Source organism: Plectropomus leopardus, chromosome 9, assembly GCF_026936395.1.
Source record: "Plectropomus leopardus strain MGB_pleo_1.0 chromosome 9, ASM2693639v1, whole genome shotgun sequence".
NCBI lineage: Eukaryota > Metazoa > Chordata > Actinopteri > Perciformes > Serranidae > Plectropomus > Plectropomus leopardus.
The window spans coordinates 20,718,501-20,743,446 of NC_142184.1; the positions used below are offsets into that span (position 1 = coordinate 20,718,501).

The window sequence follows — 24,946 nt, forward strand, 5'->3', positions numbered from 1 at the left end:
GCAACAGATTGTTCCACTAAGTGCATCACCTGCACCTATTTGGGTCACCTCTAACATGAGATCGCTGTTGCAACCTCGTTTTAATGTCCCCTACCACCATCACCACCGCAACCCGAACAGCACTAGCTGGGCTCAACAGCAGGCTAATGGATGGAGAGTTTCTATCACCTGTTTAGTTCTGAGTTATTCAGACTCAGAGGGTGAAATCCAGCGGTGAAAGCTGAGACAGGGGGCCAGCAAACTTGAGGTCTGCCTCCCATCATTTGCTACAGAAAGCACAGCAGTGTGCCTAAGTCAATATCGTTACTGCAGCTGGTGCTGTCAGTGTCAATAAACAACAACATGCATAATACATGCTGTCAGGGAAATAGCTGTTGGAGTGACTCTGTAACTGACACATCAGTCAGTGGAGTGAGGTCAAAGCCACTGTGATAGCTGCGATCGCAGAGTATACAAGCACTCTCTCTGACATCCTCCTGAGTGTGTTTCAGTGCAGCTGTGTGGAAACATGTATGTGTATCTGTGTGTTTTTACCTAACATTGTCATGTTTTTGGATGTAGATCTTGTGGAACATCATATCTTCTTTCTTGGCATTGATATCAGCCTTCATCTCCATGGCAACGTGCCTTGGCAGCACTGAAAGCAGTAGGCGCTCCTGAGAGAGAGACAGAGAGAGAGAGAGCCCATTCATTTTCATCAGTTTCTACTGTTAAGAATGCTCAGTGAGTCACCCTGCCTCGTTGGCATCTGCGTGGGAACGTGTTAGTCAAATAGAGAGGAGTGGAGATACGTGTTATACTTCAGAGCATATTGTTGACCTCAAAAACTGAGACAAAAAATTTGACTGGAAAATGGAGACACCCATTTGTTGCTCTTTTGCATTCATGTGTTTCGTTTTCCTACGGGACGCAGCCATGACTGCCTCCCTCAATTATTTGCTTGAGCATGCATGTGTCTGTGTGTGTGTCTGTGTGTGCACATATGTGTACCTGCTGCTGGTTTTCCCTCTGCAGGTACAGTCTGGCCTGGATATATCCTCTGGTCTCCTGGAAGGCTTGTCTCTGGGAGACTTCAGCAGGGTAGTGGGTACAGATCCCGATCATGTTAGTGCACAGGAAGATCACCACGTTGGCACTGATCTGTAAAAACACACACAAGACAGTATGTACATGTCACATCACGAGAATACAGTGAACTCTGCCTGACCTGGGTGAGGTCAATGAAGGAAAATTGATAACACTCTGTGTCATAGGATTTACTGTGAGGAGAAAAATTCCTCAAACGTCTGAGGGGCCATTAGATGTGATCTGGTTAGAGATGATGAGCGTGGCCTCGTGGTTGCTCTGCAAGAGGACATTCTCCACACGTTGTGCTCTGAACGGCAGATAGGAAGCCCAGAGGGTTCAATGTGATGCATGACTGGGGACACGTGACACGTGGGTCAGTGTACTTTCAGAAAATGAAAAAAAAAGGAAAAAAATAAAATTAAGTGGCATTTCTAGTCTGTATATTCTTTTTCTGAACCCCCCGAAATGGCTTGTTTTCCACTTTTGATTCTGACATGGAAATCAGATAACTAGGTTTTTTGTTTTCCTTTCTGTTTCTGAAAGGGAAATTCAAAGACCGAAAAGTACACTGACCCCATGTGTCACTCCAGTTTTTGTTCTACTTGAGCTTAAAGTTTATGAAGTCTTTTATGTTGTGTGTATGGAATAAACTCAAAAGGGAAAAACAGGAAACAGATTCATCCAGCATGGAAAGACTTTCTGAGAACAAAAAACAGATGATACGAGCCTGCAAAGCAGATTTTTCTTGTCCGAATGGAGCAATTTAAAATAGCATAAAGCAGTAAAGAGACATATTCTTATTTGAATTTACAGCTTTCAATGGCAGTGAGAAACAGACGCAGCCATTAATGTAACTTGTGTACCTTGCACAGTGAGGGATGTTGGTTGAACAACGGGGCTCTAAGAATGCAGAGAAACCAACTGCAAAACAGCATTATCTGTGGCTTGAGTAAATGAAGTTTAGATATAGTGTACAGTTAGCTTTGTGGGGTCATCGACCTTAAAAACATTCCTCTGCAGCCTCTTTCTGTGCGTCCCTGTGTGTTTATGGATGCGTGTGTTGAGTCTGTGTAAGTCTGTTAGTGATTTCTCTTCTCACTCGTCTGCAGCCAAGACCGAACATCAGAAACAGAGCCTTGAGCTCTGGACTTCCCCTCTGCTAGGAAACACACATGCATGCATGCGCGCGCACACACACATGCTCAGAAACACACTCAAGCCTGGGAAAGTCACTTGACCCATGACCAGAGTGCAGAGTGCTTCCTCTTAAGATGATGTCATCAATAATGAGAAAAAGATACGCAGAGAAGACACACATAAATTTTGTGTTTCAATTAGTCTAAATAACAACGTTATGATTAAACTGGAGGACATGAAAAGCCTCATCACCACTACCAACATTTCTGAGACACGGCTGGTATGTTGCCAAACCACTATGTGTCTGTGTGCGTGTTTGTGAGTTGTGTTTATGAGAAAGACGCCAGAGGAGAGATGGATAACTGCAGATAGAGGATGATTATCAGTATGAATGCATACACTGCATATTTTCATGAATGTGTCTTCGTGCTTTTAAAAAATAAGAGGAGTGGTAAACTACCAGCTTTAGATCCACACAAAGATTAAAGACTGATTCTTCAACTGTTTTTGATTTTTTTTGATGTTTTGGATTTTTGTGATCCCTGTCAAAAATAAGAAAAACAAAAACACTTTCCTTTTAATTTTTGTCAGACGTACTTTCCTCTGAGAGGAATAAACAAAAATTAAATGATAGAGCAGTCATTATTTGTATTACATAAAACATGGACTTTTATGTGTGTTTTTGCTATATTCCCTTTCTCCCTGAGCCAGATTTTGGACATTCAACTCTGCTTATATTTAAATTCAATACTGATCATATGTTAGCTTCAAATACAAGTGACACATAAATACCACGTTTAATGAAATGTATCATTTGTCATAAGATATATTAGTGAGTTGATAAGATTTTCAGTGAAAAACCCTTCCCTTCGTCCTTCTCAGACAACTTCTCATTATTTTACTCAATTATTATTTGTGAAAAATGTACTCTTAGTGGTGCAAATTTTGTTATGATGACCCTTAATTTAATTAACGGTTAATGTTATTATAGATTCTGTAAAGCGGTGTGATACATGCATAGTGAAAAGTTCCTGTGCTGTTGTGCTTTACACCAGCACTCCTGACCTATCAAATTGCTTGTTCGAAACTAACTGTTGCATAATAGCACTTTATAAAAGTAGTCTTTTTTCATAAAGAGAACACCTGTCCCTGTGCATAATGTTAATTCAGAGAGGTTTATTTCGAGAGTCTGTATAGTTGGTGACCACAGCAATAGTCATGTGACAGGATGGCTGGAGGACAGTTAGCTCCATGGAGGGAACTGAAATAAGCAGAAATTAAGTTGTTTTCGTCAAATCAGGAATATGTTCACCGGCTGTCATTACTACAACACCTCATATTTCATTTGAATGTATAACAAATAAAAAAACCATTATAAATTGTATACTTTGTGTATATAAAATACTAACACTTAAATCATAGACTGAATGAGTAAAGCTACTGTGATTGCATACATTGTTTTGTGGACTGTTGTTTTGAAGCCTCGAGTGTGGCAGTTCAGCTTCGCCATCTTGGTTTTTTGGAGCCAGAAGTGACCATATTTGGCGCTTTGGAGATGCGAGGGGTAGACTGTAGCTACGCCTCCAAGACAACCTATCACTCAAGCAGCCCCGCCCTTAAATACACGTACATTTTGGACTTACTAAAATGTAAATGGGTTAGTAATTTAAAAAAAAATCACCTCCCATACTGTTGTCTTAAATGTTAAAATTAGCTTTAGAGACCAAAACCATTTTTTTGTACCAGGCTGTAAACATGTTAATTTCTGTTGTAAAGTTGTGGCATGTTAACATGGAGGTCTTTAGTGATTTTTTAGTGTTTTGGACTCAGCCTCAAGTGGCTGTTAGAGGAACTGCAGCTTTTGGCAATTCTGCATTTGCTTCATCTCTTAGCTTTGGAGTTTGCCGTTTAATTAAAATGGACATTAACAAGCTAGCATGAGATTTTTTAAAATAAAATATGACAAATGTCATTTCCATCACTTTGTTTACTGTATAAACATATGGTAATGGAAATGACAGTGCTATATCACTGAAAATATTGTATCAACATATATGTGTTAGATATTCTAAAAGTTTCAAACCAAAATGGACCATAGCTTAAGAGAGACCATAAAACGAAAGTGCACTAAAACAAACTCGTAGCGTGATGGCAGGCTGTTTGGGCCGTGCACCAAAGATGAGGTTTACACTGTAAACACAAGGACTCGCCCTGTGTTGTCACAACAAGACAGAGACAATCTAACAACCTGTGCTAGAAACACAACACCATCACCGCAGGACAGTGGCCGGCAGACTCCACTGTTTACTCGCAGAGAGAGTTGAAGGAAGCTTCCTATTCCATCTGAAAACAAATGGCCAAACTAGATTAGAAGCACCGGTAAGCAAAAATAAACACACTGATGGTTCGCAGGTGCAGAAGCAAACATGCTTTTGATGTATTGGGTAAATACTAATCCCTGATTTAGTTGATGCAGGCAGAGAGCAACATTATTCAGGGAAATAACAGAGGAGCAACCAGAACGCATCCTCATTTTTTATTTCTGAGGGATATACAGTACATGCAGGCGGGTTCTTCAAACAGGTTTTCAGGAACAAACACTTTTTTCTGAACTCCTTAATGATGGATGACAGAGAATTTCTGATTCCAACTGTCAGTCAACTTTCAAAGATTCAGATCAAAGCTGTCAGGAGGTGTGAGATGTCTCATCACCAGGGTATTGAAGATCAGGTGTGAGGACCTACAAAGAATATCCACTCTTGTTTTTTCACGGCTGGTTGAGCAATTGTTCCTTAAGTGCAACATTTAATTTGTGCTGTAACGTCACTCAATGAGCGATTAGCCTGTTGTGTTCAGAAATCAATGACAGGTCAGAGCTTCCTGATAAGCTCTGCGTTGTAATGTTATAGACCACCAATAGAGACCTGACACTGGTCTTGAAGGGACCCTGATATAACCTGATCGTATTAATCCCAAACAGATGGCCCTGAACACAGCAAGCCAGATAACATGTTTAAGTGGCCTGTCTGAGATACAGGGCCACCTGCAGTTCCCAGGACCACGCTTCTCAGCAGCACACTCAATTTACATTCAGCCAATTCAGCTTCCCATGTGAGCAAGACATTCCTATCAAATTGATTTAGAGAGTTTGGCAACAAGCATACTGTGTGCTTGAACGCAGCTTAAAGGCCCCACATTCGGGATTTTTTGGATTTTTCACAACCCTTTGAAACCTCAGCCAATTGGCTTTAAGTGTTTCAAAAACATGGAAAAAGGGAAATGAGCAACTTAATAAGAAATTGCCAAAAAATAGCAGAAAATTGGTTAAAAAAAAAAAAAAGTAAAATTACCTAAAATAATCAAGAAAAAAGGCAAAAGAATATAAAACATGAAATGACCCGTGAAAAAGTGTAAACATTTTTTTAGATAAATAAAAATAATATATGTTTACTGTACCCTAATTTATATATTTTATAATTAATGTAAACAAAATTTTCTTGATATTTTTTGGGGATTTTTTTTTTTCTCTGGAATTTGCAAAACATTTCATGCCATGTTGCAGATTGCCTTTTCCCCACCATATTTTCAAAAAATAAATAATATCAATTTTGCTCATGTTTCAAAGGTTTAAATGCTTGTGAAAGGAAAACTGATGCTGATCCAGTGTTTAAATGGTTGACAGATAAAGAAACAGTAGTGCAGTGGTAGCATGGACACACGATTATCTGCAAATGTGACGCCAATGTGAGAGCAGCATCTATTGAAAATCCCCCAAATATGAGCAGGTGCGGTACTTCAGGGTGAGCATTATTAGAGCTGAACAACAATTGAATGACTGCTTCTTGAATGATGGCTCAATATAACAGCCTGATAGCTCTGAATAGGTGAAACTAAAGTGTGGGGAAACATGACGAACAACGCTCGCGTTAATGCCAAGTTATGCCAAGTCACAACACGGTCTGGAGATTAGAGGAAAAAGCATTCACAGAGGCTTTTGAATAAACCTTGTGTGTGAGCTACGCATGTGTGTGACTCCTTTTGGACTGGCGGCTCTTTGATCCTGACGCTTGTTGTGTCTGTTGCTGCACTTATATCACCCAGGCCTGCAAATCCAGCACAGACCCACAGCCGCTCTGACACTCTCCAAACAGTAATGTGGTGTAAAGAGCCCAGTAGAAGCTCCTCTTCATTAGCGCGCTGCCTCTCTTTATAACCGCTAAGCTGGACTTAGAGTATCTCCCACTGATGTCTCCTGACCATTCTTCCTCCAGACTTTTGGCTCTAAAAGACGAGCCTCGCTCGACATTTACTTAAGCAGGAACCTCTTGGCGGTGAAGTTAAAAGGAGTCCAAACATTGGCTTATAAGGCACAGCTCCCGGCAAGGTGCTTTATAAAGTAAGGCAGACGGATAACATGTTAAAGAACAACTGAAGGAAGGGGATGGAAAAGATTTTGGCTTGGCAAGCACACAGAAAATCCATTCTGTCTTTAATAATATCCCACTGGACAACTCCATCACGCACAGGCAGGCTGGAATGTACTTGTGCATGAATCAGGTTTCACACCTGGGCCAATTCATTCATAGGCAAAACCTGTGCTGGTACATATTAATCAATACGTTTCCATGATGTTTAAGCCTGCAGCACAGTGGCAACTGTAAAAGTGTTTCTTTTATTCTTTTAAGGTTCAGCTTGTCTGTGAGCAGAGCTGACGAGATTACATGTTCATGAATCTGGAGCTAATATTAACTCCTGTAACAATACAGTGAGAGGTGGTAAACTAAGAGCTGATAACCACAGATATGATATACTGTCACTTCTTGAATAAAGGCATTGTCCATCACGTAATCAGTGTTTGGATTTATTCAGGAGTATTTGAAAAGGCCTGCAATGAAAAATAAATTCAGATATCCCACAAACCCAGAGCTCCACTAAAGCCAAAGTTTAAACTCTAAAAGGCCAGAGTGCTACAACCCATAAGTCAACACACTGACTCTGGGGACCCTGACTGCTGTTGACTCTTCAGCACATGACCTTTGATAGGCATCTGGAGCTTTTAAAATGTCCTACAGAGATGGACGTCAAAGCCCAGTCGCACACTGCTGATCATAGCCTGAAAAGATAACATGTGGTACCAGAGTGGTAAAAATAGACAATACTATGAGACTTTGTTGCACCAGTGCGGATCTAATCAGGGGTTACTATAATGTGTAATTACTGACATGAGGAAGAGGCCATTCCTTATAAAGATAAATGTTGCACAGGGGTGGGGGTGCCTGTCTGTGCCATCTTGGCTTGCTGCCATCTGGAATCAGAGCTTTGTTTTCGTCATGGCCTGGGCCAAACCAAAATTGGTCTCAGGCGACCAGTGAGGCCACGAAGTAATCTTTGTGAAACGCTGAAGCAAATTCCACCAAGCTAAATAGAGCTGGACCCAGGCCGCACATCTGTCAGAAAAAAACAGATCCCGAATTAATACTTGCACATAAATGCTGTCCAAACATGAGGAAAAATCTCCCAGCGATTCTGGAATTACTGACTAAAACAAACTGCAACCAACAGCTCAAACTGCCCACTCCACTTTTCTAATTTGACCAACAAACTTTTCCTCAAATCAAAAGATTATGATGCTCATTTATCCTTCTGGTTCAATATCTCGACCTTCAGTTTACTCTCGACTGGCTTTAGTTCAAAAGTTCCAGTGAGGACAATATGTGTCTGGCTGGCCCTGATTTTATTTCTCCTGACACTGAATGTACCTGTAGAGCCTGAAGACAGCCAAGACAAAAGACTGAACACAAACAGAGGACTTACTGGCCTCAGAGGGAAAAAATGACAGTGAGTAGAGGGGAAGGACTTTTGGTAAAACAGTTCACATGTATGAGATTCTTTGTTGTTGTAGTTACACTGACATTTGAGAGCTTTGAACGAGGCCGCTCCCTAAAACACAAGCAGCAGGGTCACATGAGCTCACGTTTTAGCCTCATATTCACTTTCTTGTAGGACATTTATTATTTGTCTGTCTTCCCTCTTTTCCCTGTGAACTAGAGGGGCAGCCACAAAATAATCTCACATTAAATTAGTGCGCAACCTCAAGTTGTTCAAGTAGTTCCAGGCTTATATGCACGTTGAGTGATTGCTGCTTCAACAAACATTCATTCTGTTTTACATTCAGCTGCAGATAGCACTTATTTCACTAGCTGATAAATTGTTTGGTTAATTTAAGAAAAATAGTGATAACTGTTTCATCAAAATTTCCCAGGCTCCCAAGGGAAAATTTTAAATAGCTTGTTATGTCCGACCAACAGTTCAAACCGCTAGAATCTTTAATCACACAGTAAGATCCAGAAAAGCAGCAACCGGGAGTTTGAGAACATTGGGCATTTTTTTGTGAATAGATTGTTCATCATTGAATATGATTGTTTCATTTCTAAGGGATGGAGGCTAATATTTAAGTACTGGCCACACAGGCCACTAAACCTCTAACTTGGGAGGCTAAAGTACATTTTTGGTGACCCAAATGTAAACTTTACAGAGAAAAGCCAATTTAATACAGCCCTCCTTGACTGTAAGACTTCAATGAATTACATTAACATTATAAAAACATAAACGTATGTATATAAATTGGAAAGATCTTTGTAAACATATGGTACTCTATCAGTCTCTTAGCTCACAGTCTATTTTTCAAACACCCCTCCCCCTCTATGCCTGTTTCATATATGCTCTCCATCGCTCCCTCCTTTCCACCAGCACCGTGCCTGAGTCATGTCTGCAATAAAAACATTACACAAAGCAGTAAAAAAACCTATAATAAGTACTTTAAACTGCAGCCTCCTTTGTCAATATACATTGGCAATCCCACTTTCCAAAATTTTCATTGCTGTTTTTTTTTTCATCCATCTCTGTGTTTCTTGTTCTTCTGTAAGGGCCCTGACACACCAAGCCGACAGTCTGCCATTGGTCAATGTTAGGCAGTCTTTGACTGTTTGTTACCATTGCAGTGTGTCCCACACTGCTGGCATTAGTCAGCTCTTGTTGGCTTTTTTTTCATCCATTCAGCATGTTGAATTTGCGTCAGAGACAGCGGAGCCAGAGCCCATCAGTGAGAGAAATCACTATGATTCGCAGTTCAGCTCAGTTCACGTCAGAAACACAGAGGTGAGGAAAGCAAACAAACTGCTTAAGTGAAGATAAAGAGGGATCAAAACAAATAAATGTTATCTTAGATAAGATAATTTGTTTTTAGCCACTGAGCTCTTCAGCAGAAACAACTTTTTCTAAAATCATGTAAACGCACTGATAGAGAGACACAGACTTGAGAGACCCGGTGCCAACAGAGTAACACTGTGTGGCCATGGCAGTGGGCCATGGTTAATACAGGACTCTCACTCTATTTTACTAGATAGATGAATTAATTGATTTTTTTCCATAGCAACAGTACAAATAGAATATCACTACAGTGGTGGGAGCAGTAGTAGTATGAGTAGTAGCATTAGTAACAGCACCAACAGGTGTCCACTGTCTTTTCCTCATTAAAATAATGATTCAACAGTTGAAATGTATTAATTAACACATATTAGTACAAAAACATCAGATGCAAAGCTGTGCAGATGAGAGAACCAGTGTCTGTGTGTCAGTGGTCTTGGCTGCTCAGTGGTCCCGGGTCAGAGTTTGGCTGGAAAGACTGAGGGAGTGGGATGGGGGGTGAAGAGGAAGGAGTGGGCAGGACTGGACACAACACCCTCCTCCCAGCTGTGTCCTCACTAACCCCTCACATCCTGCCCACTCACAACCTCCCAGGCACAGCTGCAATTACCGCGCGGCGGCTGCATGAACACAAGATTTGGTTAATTAGCTTAACAAACCAACCAGCCGACCAGCCCCATTCACTCCTCTGTTGGCTGCTCACGCTGATTTTAACAGTGTGAGGGAGTCCAGACCTTGAACTGTGTGACTGTGAGCTAAACATCCAGGAATTCCCATTTCAGCTGCTATTGCCTCCATCTCCTTTTAAGCACAATGCACAACATGATCCCAAGGACACCATTTTATGTTGACAGAGACTAATTTGACACGAATACTATGAGATAATTCTAAAATGGGAAAATGTCTGCTGGTGACCAGAGCATGTTTTTTGTTCTTTTAGCTAGACTGTCTTTAAATACAGAGCAACGGAATTAAGTGTGGGAGCATTAAGCTACATTAAATGAGTGTGTGTGTGGGCCAGATGCTGAAGCTCCAATAAAAACATGTCCAGTTCTCTGTCCAGTTATATAAGCATCTGCTAACATTCATTACACTGTTTTAACCGCTGTCCTACCCTGCTCTAACTCCTCAACCATACACAATATTGACTTTTACTACAAAGTATACAGATCAATACGGGTACAAAAACAACAGGTTATAGTTTAAACAGCAGAAACACGAGAACAGTTAGGTAACTGCTTCAACTCAAGTTTTGGTTTCAATGAGCCGCTCGGTCGAGGATGAGCCGATACGGAGCTCATGCATGCAACACATCCGCCTCCTGGGCAAAAAAAGACACATGTGACATGTTTGCGAAGCTTGATACTACAAAAGCGTATCACAGGAATAAAAGCACAGGTGTTGAATTTCAATACATGGTTTGAAAACTACAAGCTAAACTGCTTCTGTGTATGTGTCAGTTTTACAGCCTTTTGTTTACGATGTCCTGATAATCTCTGCTCAGTCCTTCGAGGCTATACACACCAAAACACGGAGGAAATGTGATTCAGGTGTAATGAATGTTAAAGAAAACGTAGACTCGAGCAGCTTTGGCAGCTATGACACTTCATCCCAAACTGAGAAAACAGAGCCTTTCTACCACCTTAAAAGGAAAGGGATTTTATTTTTTACTTGTGTGGAGGGAGCATGATAAATTAAGACTTTTTTAGCTTTCTGCACACTTCAGTGGGAGGATCTTGTGAAGGCACAACTTCCCTTGGATTAACCCTGAGTGTGTGAAATTACATCATGGGACCAGGGATCTTGTTATTGTATCTGACATCATTCACTGAAAATGTGAATAGGAAATGCTGTGGGACACGAAGGCTCAGAGTTCTAAACAAGACAAAATGTCCACACTGACTGGACAAAATCATTACGATGATCTGCTCTTTCCATTTAATGAGCTGGTCAGGTGAAAGTCAAAGAGCCTGAGCAGGTTAAAGAGAGTCTGTAACATCGACGTCATCAGCTTTGGGCTTCCCGGAATGTTTTTTGTCTAACCCTCATCTTTTTGACAGAGGAAAAAAATCTGTGATCATCATAAAATGCAAATACTTCAATTCCCGACCATTATAATTCTTGCTGCTGCAGCTGGCTGTATGTGTGCATGGATGTAGAGAAACTGGGGGAGTGGGTGATGCTGGATAAAGTCTTCTTGTATACAAGCTGTGACAGTCTTTAGGCAGCCTACACGGATGTATATTGTGTGCAATGCTGCTCACGTTTCTAATGTATGTAAACCAACCCTGTAGGAACATTGATTACATAACCTTTAAAACAAGCCCAACTTAACCGTCATAGGTGTGCTCCAGCACTTATGGCTATCAGGCAGGTATAAACAGTTGTCCCACTCACCGTTTTGCCCTGATGTTTATTGAGTAAAGTAGATAAGCAAAGCCTAAATTGGCCTACATGTCTATGGTGCAATAACAGCACAATTTATAATATACCATTTTTTGGAAGTATCTGTACTACTTGAGTTTTTATATTTCTGTCACTTTCACTATATTTCTTAAATAAAATGTAGACATTTCCCCTTAGCATCTTAGTTACGTACTACAAAAAAAGGGAAGGAGCTGAAGAAGGGAGGCAAGGACAGACGGACAAAGGAAGGGATGGGTGTAAAGGAAAAACTGGATTTTGCTCTTTAAATAATTTAAGATGCAAAAAAGACCTCGTTTGGTGTAATGCATGGTACATTTTGAAGATGGCTTATTTAACAAGGAAAAAAAAAACTCTCAAAAATCTGACTGCTTCCCTTTTTATGACCATTAATTTGTACTTTTACTTTCAATAGTTAAGTACATTTATACGATACTTAAGTACGGTGACTATCAAACTGTTTAAGACTTTTACTCAGGTCATTTTCTGTTAAGGTCTGTACTTTTACTCAGGTGCTTCATCCATCACTGGTTAAAGGACATTGGATACCTGGAGAGTTGGTAACACAATTTCGAGAAAAGAAAACTCAGCTAACTTGGGTACACTTACATTTGTTTGAATGTGAATTATTTTATACCTCTTAAACAAATACATTTGAAAAATTTAAACATGAAATAATCAAAACACCTGATGTTCTCTAAATTATGGTACAAATAACTCAAATTGGCACATATTACAGCAATAAAATGAAAATGGAAAAACAGAGTAAAGTAGTCAAAGTAGCATATAAAAACATAGGTAACAAAGGTTTGAGAATTCTCACCTGCACTGCAGATGTCCAATTTGTTCAAAGTAAATGTCTTAACCTTACTTTTGCAAGTTAAATTTAAAAGGTTATGGAATATTGAGCAGTAAAACTCAATGAAATTTAGTTGCTTTTATTTCAGGTAAAACAGCAGCCTGTTGTCCTTAAGCCCCAGATGGTCTGGACTTTATCCCCAGACCTCATTGTCTCCTAAATAAGTCCTGCTCTTTTATGTCTCTGACAATAGATACATGGGTTGTTTACAGTAGTGTGCATTTCAATAGAAGGAAGGTGGCCATTCACAGAATAGTGAAGATGTTTTTAAATTACTGCTTCAATCCAGTGATGCATTCTCACCTCAGCTGGACATATGTTGTGACTGCTTTAACTGTGTAATTGTAACTGGGATAGAGAGATAACAAGACAGTTAGCTAGTGTGACGGTGACCTTTGACAGACAGCCATTCACCTTCCTGTCACCAACACTGGAAGAGGGTGTACTACACTCAACGGGATCCAGAGTAAAACTGTCCTTAAAAGCCTGGAGGCTTGCATGCCACACAGATCAACATTTAACACCGCTAATGGATTCCTAATATATATCTGTTGGCTGTCCGCCATGGCAGTTCAGCCTTAAATCCCTATGTTTACTTTTGCAGAGAGCCAAGTTGTTAGTAAACCATGAGCTGTTATTAGAAGCCTGCACTTCCTCATCCTCAGCTTGTACAGCTATTATTAGCCCAGCTATTATTTGCCTTAACATCTGCAGTATTTAAGAACAATATACCGCTTATCGCTAATTCTAATTGCTCCTACCCATGGTGGTGGAAGTTATCCAGGTTTGTATCATTGCCTCTGGTTGTAATACAATAACTGGATGAGTCACAAGCTCTCTCCCTGTCTGAGGGGGGTGTGTGTTGGGAGTAAAGGAGGGGGATCTATTATTTGAGCCAGCGCATTGTTTGGCACCCACAGCACCTGATGATGAGTTCTCACCATTTGACAGCAGCCAAGTGAGCCGCTCTGATCCGTGCAGCTCACACAGGCAGACACAGATCACACACTCCACTTCGCATGGTCTGTGTGTGTCTGTGTCTGTGTGTGTGTGTGTGTGTGTGTGTGTGTGTGTGTGTGTGTGTGTGTGTGTATTAAACGTGTGTTCACTAGACACCAGATTCTCTAAATATAAATAGGGATTGGTATCAAGCTTCAATACTTATTGAATACTGACCAAAGTCTGTCTGCAGACTCACGTACTGAAGAGTGTCAAGTTTTAAATGTTGGAATCAAATGCAAGTGATTCTTTGTCCTGTCTACTTATAGTTTGATAACATTTGTCCTGAGTCCAACCAGGAAATCAGAAAACAAAATTTAAATTATTTTGTTTTCAAGCCAGGGAAGGCAGTTTTATTTCTGGAAAAAAATCCCACCATAAACTCTGAGCATGTTATAATTCAAGTGGTCTGAGAGAAAACTAGACTTCTGCACCTCCTCTTGGTTTTGTTTTCAGGCTTTTAGAAAATCTAGTAAATGACAGGACTTTGGCCAATCACAGGTCATTTCAGAGAGAGGGCATTCTCATTGGCTGTTAAAATCCAGATGTACGCCCATTCATTAAACACCTGATGGCGGAGAGTCCTGCAGAGCAAGTTGCAGTTCCAGTATGGTCAACAACTGCTGACACTGCAAAGCAACCCAAAAAAGGTAGACGGACTTATCAAAAAGAGACTCTGACATTAAATGGAAAAAACTTGTGATAAATGGCAAAGTGTGTCAGACACAGAGAGAAAACGTTGTCAATAGTTTAACCCTCTGATAACTGGAGCCAAAGGCTCACGGCTGCAACTTCAGGTTTATATTGAAATATGTTGCAACAGTCCCCAGTCTCCCCTACTGACACTCAGTTATGGACACATATATCGATTTTTAAAAAAAAGGCATGCAGCCCTAAAATTAAGCCATCGTAAACTCTAATGCAGTTACCACAAATAGAAAAATATCTTGTAAATCTAGTGATACTACTTACATAGAACCAACAAGGCACATTTACTCTTAGTTTCAATAGCACTTAGAGAGCAGAGGGTGTTAGCCGGCAGTACACGTGAGAATCAGACACAGCCCTTGTCATACTTTCCAAGCAAACATCATAAATAATTGCATAAAGGTTAAGGTAGCCTGTGTGGCTGCTTTCAAGTTTTTCTTAGGTAACACCAATGTTCTGGCCTACATGCATTATACACGCCTCGGTCATGCTTGTGACATTTCATTGATTGGTATCTTTTTCGCCGGTGTTAAGCGGAGGGATCAGTATGTTTCCACTAGTCCCACATTCGTTGACCCCAAAACAATCTGCCAAAGGAACAGGTTTTTCCTCTAGTGCTGGATAAGCACACAATAACAAAAGCACAGACAAGATGTACCTTCAGCACTTCACTCTTTTCTTGACCTGGCTGTCAATAGCTCATTCTTCAGAGGACAATTTAGGATTTGCTTCTAAAAATATATCCTGCAGCACACTAAAGAACAACTTTAGTTTGGTTCCTTGATAATCCATGTATGACATCTTGCACGCAGGCTGGCTATACATTCTTAGAACTAAACAATAGCATCATAAATCACATAATCCCCCTTAAGATATGTAGGCACAGAGATGCACAGCTGTTCATACTTAACTTATGGATATACATATAACAAAGCAAAACTGTCTCTTCCCACAAGAGAGAGTGACATAAGAAAAACACGAGGGACATGTGGTGTCTCACAGGGAAGCACTCAGAGGGCCAAATGAATCTGTTTTGGACCATGTGATGTGTGTGCATGTGTCCACTGGCTCGTACATGTCTGACTTCCAGCCACAGTCTGAGTGCTCGGCGCCACGAGATAAAACCATAACTCAGGTGACGGGATAAAAGTAGACCAATGCAAAGGGGGCATTTTCCACAGAGGTTTGGGTGAATCTCTACTCCCTGGCCAACATGACGGTGGAGATGCAAAAATAATCGTTTTAAGTTTTCCTTCCTCTTGACATCTATTGCATTACTACACAAACAACAATTTAACCCTTTGAAACCTGAGAAAACTGGTTTGTTTTCTTTCAAAAATATTGGGAGCAGGCAATTTGCAAATTAACAAGACGTAGTCAAAAAAAAAGTGGAATAGTTTAAAGAAAATTAACTTAAAATAAGCAAAAAAAATTAAGTAAAAATAAAACAACCAACAAGAAAATCACCCCCAAAATGTCAATATTAGTATAGTAATATTAATAAGTAAAGCAGTGAAAATACTCTAAATATAGCATCCACTTAGACTGACATTGATTTTTTTATAGCCCAACTTCAAAAATCCCATTCAAAATTAAAATGATTGTAATTATAAACATTTTTTCAGGACCTTTTTCTCTAGTTTCTTTTTATATTTTACTAACTTTATTTTTTTTTTCCAAAATAATTTTGAGGCCATTTTCTTGCCTTTTTTCATGTTTTTTTTTCCGAAAAGGAATTCCAATTTGCTCCGGTTTTAAAGGGTTAAATAGCTTGTGAAAGGCATTTGGACAACACAAAAGAAAACTGACGCCAATCCAGATTTCAAATCCCTCATAGTGGTAGCGTCTCACTGAGCTGAGGAGTAGGTTAATTAACAGGTAGACTTAGTTGCTTAAGTTTGCAGTAATTATGGTCTCTTGATGGTCTTTTTTTAAAGTATTTATTGTTTTATGGTTCGGCTATTTATTGTGAAATATGTGTAATATTCTGCCTTCAATTTTGTGTCCAAGTCATGTGATACCATGCTGTTCACTGTATACTGTTTGTTCTGTGGTTAATGTGTTTTTCATGTATTGTTATGAATACAGTGTCTTTCAGCTGTGTCTAGCACTTCTTTGCCCTAGGCAAATTTCCTTCGGGGCAATAAAGCTTATCTTATCTAATCTAATTACAAGAAAACCTAGGGTTGTAAAAAGTCATATGCTTATAATCTGCGGATTGTCCATTAGGATTATTGCATTTTTACACTAGAGGTTACAAAAAAAAAGTGATTGGTACATAAACTGCTGGTTCTGTGTCTCTGTGGTGCATTTATGAGCTTGACAGGCAATTCAGCGTAATAATATTCAGTGTTGCTAACGAGCAGAAATGTCAGAAAACCTGATACGGCAACAAACACTGAGGTGGGTTGACTGGGTAGATGGGTAGGTTAAAGTGGGTATTCTCTACTACAGCAGTTCCTAACTGGTCAAGTCACAAGGTCCAGATTAATCCTTAGTCATTAATACAAAGTCCATATATTGTAAATTATCGCATATTCAATTTTATTTCACAAAATGCAAACATGTTGCAAGAATAAACAGAAAAGGCACATCAAAAGATAAATTAACAGATCTGTGCCGGAAATTCACTTTCTTCAAAATAAAGTGGTTTTTTGGGGTACTTTGGCACATTCACGAGTCACTTGCAGTCAATTCACAATGGACCCATGACCTACTTTTGGATCGCAACCCATCAATTGGAAACCACTGCTCTACTATATATTTCGATTACTTTTTGGCTAATAGGGCAGTATATTGTGAGGTGGAAGCGAGGTGGCTATGTCCCATATACACGTGTATACCCTGCACTACACCACTAGATTAAAGGACTGTGTGATATAAGGAAAATATGTGATAACATTCTTTAACATTGCCATAACGTTATTACTTGAGATAAATAAGCAGGGATACAAGTGTATTCAGGTGTCACGGTTGCTTTTGTCATGTTGTCTTTACTGTTATCAAAATATTGCTATATGGCTGATATGCTATTGGTTTTAGGACACAGGTTCCTCTCTAGCATCCACATTTTTGTCTGCACTTATTTTTTCAAACTTTTTTCCTTAAACAATGCAGTCTACAAAACGTCACTCGCTCGCCATATTCTGATCAGACAACATCTGACCGGCCAGAAAGTTGACAGCATGGTGCATCTCAGACAAAATAGCACCCACAGTCAGAATGTTATTTAAGATACTGTTACTAAATTTAAAGTGCAATATCACAGTTCTTATGTTTTTTATATATTTATCGCACAAGTTAAAAACACAATGACATTAACAAATAAAAAAGATATATTGTGCAGGTCTAACTGACTGCATAACCTGTTGCTCTAAACTACTCTAACTCTAAAAATTCTGGTTTTGTAAAGAAACTACTTTATGAAATAATTCTAAATTAAGACCTGCAACTTTTAGGTCATTTTGAAAAACACAATATCTGTGTTTTGACTTACAGTCAGTATTGCACATCATATTAAACTCCTTAACAATGATACAAAAGCGAAGGAATTTGGGGACATTGCCGATGATAAAAGAACTGATAGTAAAATAACAATAAAACTCTTATCCACAGTCTGTATTGTATTTGAATGTAAATGCCTGCATAATGCTTTCCCTGTAGCTCTACTGTCATGGCATGTTTATAAAGAATAGTGTTTTCTAAGGGTAGAACAATAATTATTACAACATTTCTAGGTCTTCAGAAACAAATTTTTCTGAAATAATTTTGAAGAAATTGTTTCAAGAAGAGCTGCCAAAGAAAGGACAGCAAGCAGCTAAAGAAAAGGTTTGTGTTGATTTTTCTCTGTGAGGGAGAACACTTGTCAGTAATTTCTTGCCAAGCCTACATGAAATGACGGTTGTCTGAAACAAGCAAAAACTGTGAGCCAACTTCATGTGAATATTTTACTTTTAGGGGAAACATCGCCTACTCAATCTGAGAGGAAAATGTGAGCACGGCAGAAATGAAAGATTCTGGCTAACAATGTTCACTATCTTTCCACCAATAGTTTGTATTCTCAGAGGTGGCTGAGGACATGAGGGTCAGGACTCCGTTGACGCTCTACTCACAGCTATCTGAGTCAAAATCTTCCGTTCGCCACCTGTAAGAATGAATGAGTTCCTCTGAAGCCTGTTCCTGTATGACAGTGGAGGCACTTCAAGCGAACAGCAAAAGTGTAACTCGCTCCTTCCTGAGAGCAGTTATACCTTCATCTCTTTGTAGTTGTCAGAGAAGGCCCTTCAGAGCCGAGCAGGGAAACGTGGAGATCTATGGAAAGAATCCCCAGGAGTAGTGTGAGCTCAATCTCAGCCCATTGAGAAATAAAAGGCCACTCCAACTGAGGGGATTTTGTGAGAATGGAATTATGACTCGGAGAAAAGTGGAAAGAGACTGGCAGCTCTTTTACAGCCGGGTGCGTCAGCACGGCATTACTTCACACTTTTCATCTGTGGCCATCCTCTTGTCACCACTGTAACCCCCCCCCCAACAAACGCCTCCTCAGCTTCATCGTGGAGGTCCTTCACAAAGACCCCTTTTGTGCGTGCCGTCAGCGGTCTAACATCTTCTCAGCTCTGATCCTGCATGAACATCTCCGCAGGGAAAATACAAATAAGTGAAAAACAAGAGATGACTGGAGGATGATGAGGTCCCAGAAGAAGAAACCAGCTTTCCCAGATTAGAGAGTCTGGCCATGTGACGCCAGGAGCCACAGAGTTTGTGTGAGCTGATGTGTGTGATAGAGAGGGTGTGACAAACTGAATGGAGTCCTTCTGTATTCATAAAACTGCGTGGAGCTTGAAGCCAGACTACGAGACACCTGTTGAGACTGAGAGCCGACTAACACACTGTGCTGCACTTTTCTCAAGGGTGAAAACGATAAAATTCCTCTTCATTTCAAAACATTTATGTACAGATATGTGCACTATGGCCGATAACGACACTATACAACCACAAGCAATCCTGACGTCCTTTCCTAAATCTCTATTTAAAGCCTGTGAGCCCCAGGAGAGAGAGGCACAGTGCGAGGCCCACGTCCTGCCATTGATTGTTTGGAAAGCTGGAACGCACCAACCAGGGCTGGAGTGCACCGAGGCAGCAGACCAATGTGCCTGCAGTCACCCTGACTAGTCCGGGGCATGGGTACTTAACGCACAAGCTCACTAGACCAGTAGAGTTATGTCAATATTGCCTTATTCAGAGTGGCTCCACATTCATCTGGTTGCTTAATAGTGACGGTTGAGAGAGAAAACCAATCACATGATGTCTGTGGGGAGTTACAGAGTTCAACCCATGTGTGTTTTTGGAGCTATTTTATGGAATTGTCCTCAAACATGACCACTTCAAACAGGGAAAAAATCATGTAGTTAAGTTTGTGGCATGATTCATTGACTCTTGTCATGGTGAAAAAAGTGCTCTGAAATAGCATAGGCCATTATGGGACACTCCACTGAAAACTGTACACACTGTATTCTTCAACTAAACCAGTGTCGTAATCAAGACCAAATCAAGACCAAGACCAGTGTGAGTTCCACACTGCATGCATGCTTAAAATAAAATATGGAACATGCAAACCATAGGCACACCCATAGGCAGGTCCACATTCCCATAAAACACCCACAGAAAACAAATGAGGATTCCTCTTCATGCGTCTCTTTGCATGCACGCTGTATAGTATATGGGTGTAGCACGCTGTTTATATGGGTGTATGTATAGGTGTGAGAAATGTCTTAATTAAATGATCAAAAGTTAGTTCAGAAATTAATTTCATATGGGAAATGTCTTTTGTTTTCCAAGAGCACAAAAATACAAACAAATACTAAGGAGCTAAAATCGACTTGACCATCTTAATTCAAGACTTCATTTTTGGACTGGCAATTCAGTGATATCCCCAGAGTTGTGGTCTTGACCAGTCTTGAAATAAAATCCAAAGTCCTCTTTGTTTGAGCGTGAGGCAAGACCGAGTAAAAATGTGTTCAAATCCAAGACCAAGACAGAGACCTTCAAAAGGTGCTCTCTTAGATTTTTCAGCTCTTACTGGCAGGTTTACCTTTGGCACCAATTAAATGGCAGGAAAATCATGGGATACACACGGTGAACAACACTTTTCTGTAGTCATAGTTTTCACAGAAAAAAGGTGTAACTAAAAACACGATCAATGGCTTTGTTATATCTGAGTGTTTCAGTGAGCTGTGACTGTGAACAGGGATGCACAACACTGGGACACTGAAACGTAAGCAGCTAAATGGAATTCAGCCACCAATAATTTGATTGTTTAGACCTGTGTTCAAATGTCTTCTTGTAAATTGCCGATATATCAATGAACATGACTGGACAACAATTAAAACTACATCTTAAATGTCTGGTGCTTAGTTGATTATTCATTACTAAATAAACAAATAATTTTGATATTAACTTTGATTTTTATGAACTTCGCACAAATATGATAGAAAATGGGGATTGGAAATTGACTCAAACTATTTCAGATGTTTGACTGTTGTTAGCATGTGGCATGAGTATAGACACTCCCTTCAGTAATCAGCTGATTGAGGGAGCTAGTTTCTTCTGAGCTGAATAAGCTTAAGGGCGGAGCTGTCATTAAGTCAGCGTTCTTTTGGTTTGCAGAAACTCCTTTTTGACCGCTGAGTAACTATGAATTTAAGTTGTTTTCTTTCTGTCTTTTATTGTTCTATGTTGAAACCGTACTTTGTACATAATCTGGTCAGACCGCTTCATTTGTTTGTGGAAAACAAGATGAAGTATGGATGAGGAAGGAAAATAAATACGACAAAAAAAAAGAAATCTTTGGATATTTGAGCTTGTCATTCCAAACACATTACAAAGGACAATTAAGTATATGTTTGAAACTTGCTCTAATATTGGATCAAGACAGAAATCAACAATCAAATCAACAACAATTTAAAAAAAAATGTTGAAGCAATCTTTCAAGGACAGATGCCACACATTTGCTGCTTCCAATTCTAAAATATCATTGTTTTTCTTCTTTTCTGTTTGATATTTATCCTTGCAACTTTGATGATTGGGGGTTTTCATCAAAAACAAAAACAAAAACAATTGGAAACTTGTGATGTGAATCATTTACTCTTTTACAACTTCCTAATCAAATAATTGTAAATATAGCCAAAACATTAATTGCTGATGAAAATTATGGTAAGTTGCTGTCCTAAAACAAGGTTATCATTACTTCAGTTCTGCATATTCGTGAATAGTTTTTGAATCCCTAAATGCAATTTAATGACCCAATCTAATACAGTGCATATCTCATTACCATTAAACATTAAAAGGAAATCAGCAAGAATCTGGCAGGACATGAAAAAATTAACAGACAAAACAAAGGAAGTAATAATTCCAATGTGTTGGAAACTGAAGTCATTAGAAATGTCTAATTCGTTTTTTGTTTTTTTTTTCCACAGGCTCCGATACGAAGACATAGTCATCCTGTTTTCCATCGAATTCATTGCACAATCCGAGTATCCCACCCCACCCTGTTTCATTTTACTACAATAGCCTCCTTGTTTTGGGGAATTGTGGCCTGAATGGCACCATGCTACATTATCATGATATTCCTCCACGATGCAGCTAAACGGGCTCATTCAACCCAGATGACCTTCCACAAACCCCAACAGAGTTGCCAATAGCTGCCCTACAGCACAAAACATAGGCTCATTAAAAATCTCATTTGAAAAACTGCTGAGATCTACAGCACCATCTACTTTTAGTACGGCACCTTTGACATGGAAAAGTGGTGGAAGAGTCTGTACAATGTTTGTCCTATATTGATGGGGAGAGAAAGTAGGGCGTTTCCACTTGTGAATACAGTAACAACATTGTGCTCAATTGTATGGTGATAATTGTGGGCCCTGGCTAGCGCAAGTCTGAGACATGCCTTGTTTTCTCATGAATATAAATGTTCCCTCTCATCTTCAGAGATGGCTGTTTATTTAGCAGCAACTACAGTCCACAAAGACATATCCGGAATACATGTTTTTACAACTATTTTTGGTTTGACTCACTTTTCTTTTTAAAGTCTAACTAAAACAATTCCTTACATGTTAAAATGTAGAGTAAATGTGTTACTGCCCACTGTTATTGTTCTTCCTGTCCATGCTAGCAGTGCAGACACTTCATGTGACTTCAGTGTGATGGGGAACAAAATTCACAGTCCTTGTTTTGTTCAAAAAATGCACTGTGTTCAGCCAAAACTGATAAGAGGCTTGAGCAGTCAGTGTCTTAAAGTTGGGTCAAAATTCCCTTCACGATTTTACACAAAACAAGCCTTGACTTTGGAATATTCCCATTTGCTGACTGCTGAGGCCACGCATCAACTTTGACTGAACTTTGCATGCAATGTTTACATTTCAGTGTGAATATTTTGTTGAGCCAGACTTCACAAAATGTGACTGCCAATTATGGTTCTTAGAAAGAAAAAAATCGGAAAATTGCAATCTTTCTATCTCTACATTCTATCGTCGATAGAATTATTTAATGTGAGGTGACCATCTCTTTAACGTCTGTGGTTGTATCAGAGCATTGGAGGCAATTTTGTATATCAATAAGCAGGAATGTCTGCTCTGTATCTTAATTTGTCAAATGTTTAATATACCACAATAATCTAAATTAATGTATTATTTCATCTGTAAACAATTTCTCAACTGAATTTCTGAAATGTACAATATCAGCATCAGGGCTTTTACTCATCATTATTTTCATCATTCATTCATGTGTCATTTTTGTTTGTTTTTCTTCATCTATAAAATGTCAGAAATTTGGAAAAAGTCACACCACAATTTCCAAGAGTGAAAAGTGACGTCCCCAAATTTCTTGTTTTCTGCGACCATCCCAAACAGTTAACGATTAACAATAATATGAAACCAAAAAACGAAACACAACAAGAAATAATCACATTTTAACTACCTGCAAATGTTTGCTTTAAATGTGACATAAACCATAAACTGGTGACCGAAATATTAGCAAATTACTCATGACGGTTCTAATCACCGTACAGATCTTAACATCACTATACGACATTAAATGTACAGTGATAGAATATTACACACATTGCCCACAGCTAACAAGTGAATATCTTCCTGCATTATTAGGGTTCCTGCAGATCAAGGCATGTTAGATTTAAGACTTTCTAAGACTTTTTGAATGCCACTCGGAATAAAATTTAAGACCACTTCTACAATAACCGAAAAACAAAACAAAACAAACAAAAATGAAAAAAATGGGGGGGCTATGGACAATTTTACCCAACTGTTTATTGTAACTTAAAACATGTTTTCTGTCTCTTGTTACCCCGATCTGCTTGATGTTAATGCACCAGGCATCTGGTAAATTATTATTCAACATATATAGAGATATATGCTTCCAATTATTTGGAAATTAAAAAAAAAAAATGTCAGAAAAAAAAAGATAAATAGAATTTTATTTTCCATATGCCAAACATTTTCAGGACTTTTAAAATTTGATTAAAGACATTTTTTGATTGAAGACTTTTTATAGTAACTGCCGGGACCTTGATTATTTGTTCAGACCTGTGCTATCGTTGTTTGTTTTTTCTGCTGTCACTTACCTGTTTGAAAACGAACTTGTACTCCTGGTTGAGCTGCCAGGCCGTCACTAGGTGTATGGTGGACAGCACAGCTCCGCTGACCACAGCCGCTCTCATTCTCACCGGCAGCAGCGTGTAGATAATGTAGATGAAGAAGACAGTCCACCAGATGCCCTCTGAGGCACTGGGGGGGTACACCATCAGCACCCCAAAAACCTGCACTACAATCAGCACCCCGATCACCAGGTAGCTCACAATCCACATGTAGTCCTGGTGGAAGCCGTTGCGGTTGCACACCACCATCATGGCAAGGAAGAGAGCCATGGCCACACAGAGTACTGAGACGTAGGCCTCCCGGGGTTTCGTGTTGATGCAGTGGAAAGCCAGCATGACCGCACACACCACCACCAGCACCCCCATCAGCATGGTCAGAGAGCTCTGGTTGAGCCTGAAGAAGTAGCGCTGGTACAGACGCTCCAGCTTGGCAGACTGAAATTTCTTAGATTGGAAAACCCACACAACACGCATCCAGCAGTCTGCTGCAGTCATCGCCTTGCAGCCACCTTCTGCTACTTCCCCCGATTCCTCATCCTTCCTGCCCTTCAGCTCGCCATCTTCAAAGCCCAGGTCCACAGCCTTTAGACCCAAATCACCACCACCCATCCTCTTCCCATAGTGGTCCTCCTGCCAGCCACAGCGCAGGCCAAAGCTGCCTCCACTGGTGCCTGCTCCACAGTGGTAATGCTGGGGGGCTGCATTAGGGAGCTCCAGGTCCTCAGGGTCTCTCAAGCAGCTCATGTAGTGCGGGTTGCACAGCGACGAGCTGTCCTTCCTCTTTTTGCCATTGCGTTCTCCCCATGCTGTCTTTCGTTCATCCACTCTGCCTACAAAGAGGCCTCTGGCCCACGACATCCTAAAAAGAGAGCATA

General features: G+C 39.9%; 1 protein-coding gene across 1 annotated transcript in view; it reads right to left on the reverse strand.

Moving 5' to 3' along the window:
• LOC121946788 (adenylate cyclase type 6-like) overlaps positions 1 to 24,946 on the reverse strand; it is a 46,700-nt gene that overhangs the window by 18,757 nt on the left and 2,997 nt on the right. Inside the window, exons 3-5 of the mRNA XM_088082197.1 lie at positions 24,039 to 24,930; positions 991 to 1,140; positions 535 to 656 (exon numbers count right to left, since the gene is read on the reverse strand). Of these exons, the coding sequence (XP_087938323.1) occupies positions 535 to 656; positions 991 to 1,140; positions 24,039 to 24,929 (1,163 nt within the window). The 5' untranslated portion in view covers position 24,930. The remainder of the gene's footprint in view (positions 1 to 534; positions 657 to 990; positions 1,141 to 24,038; positions 24,931 to 24,946) is intronic.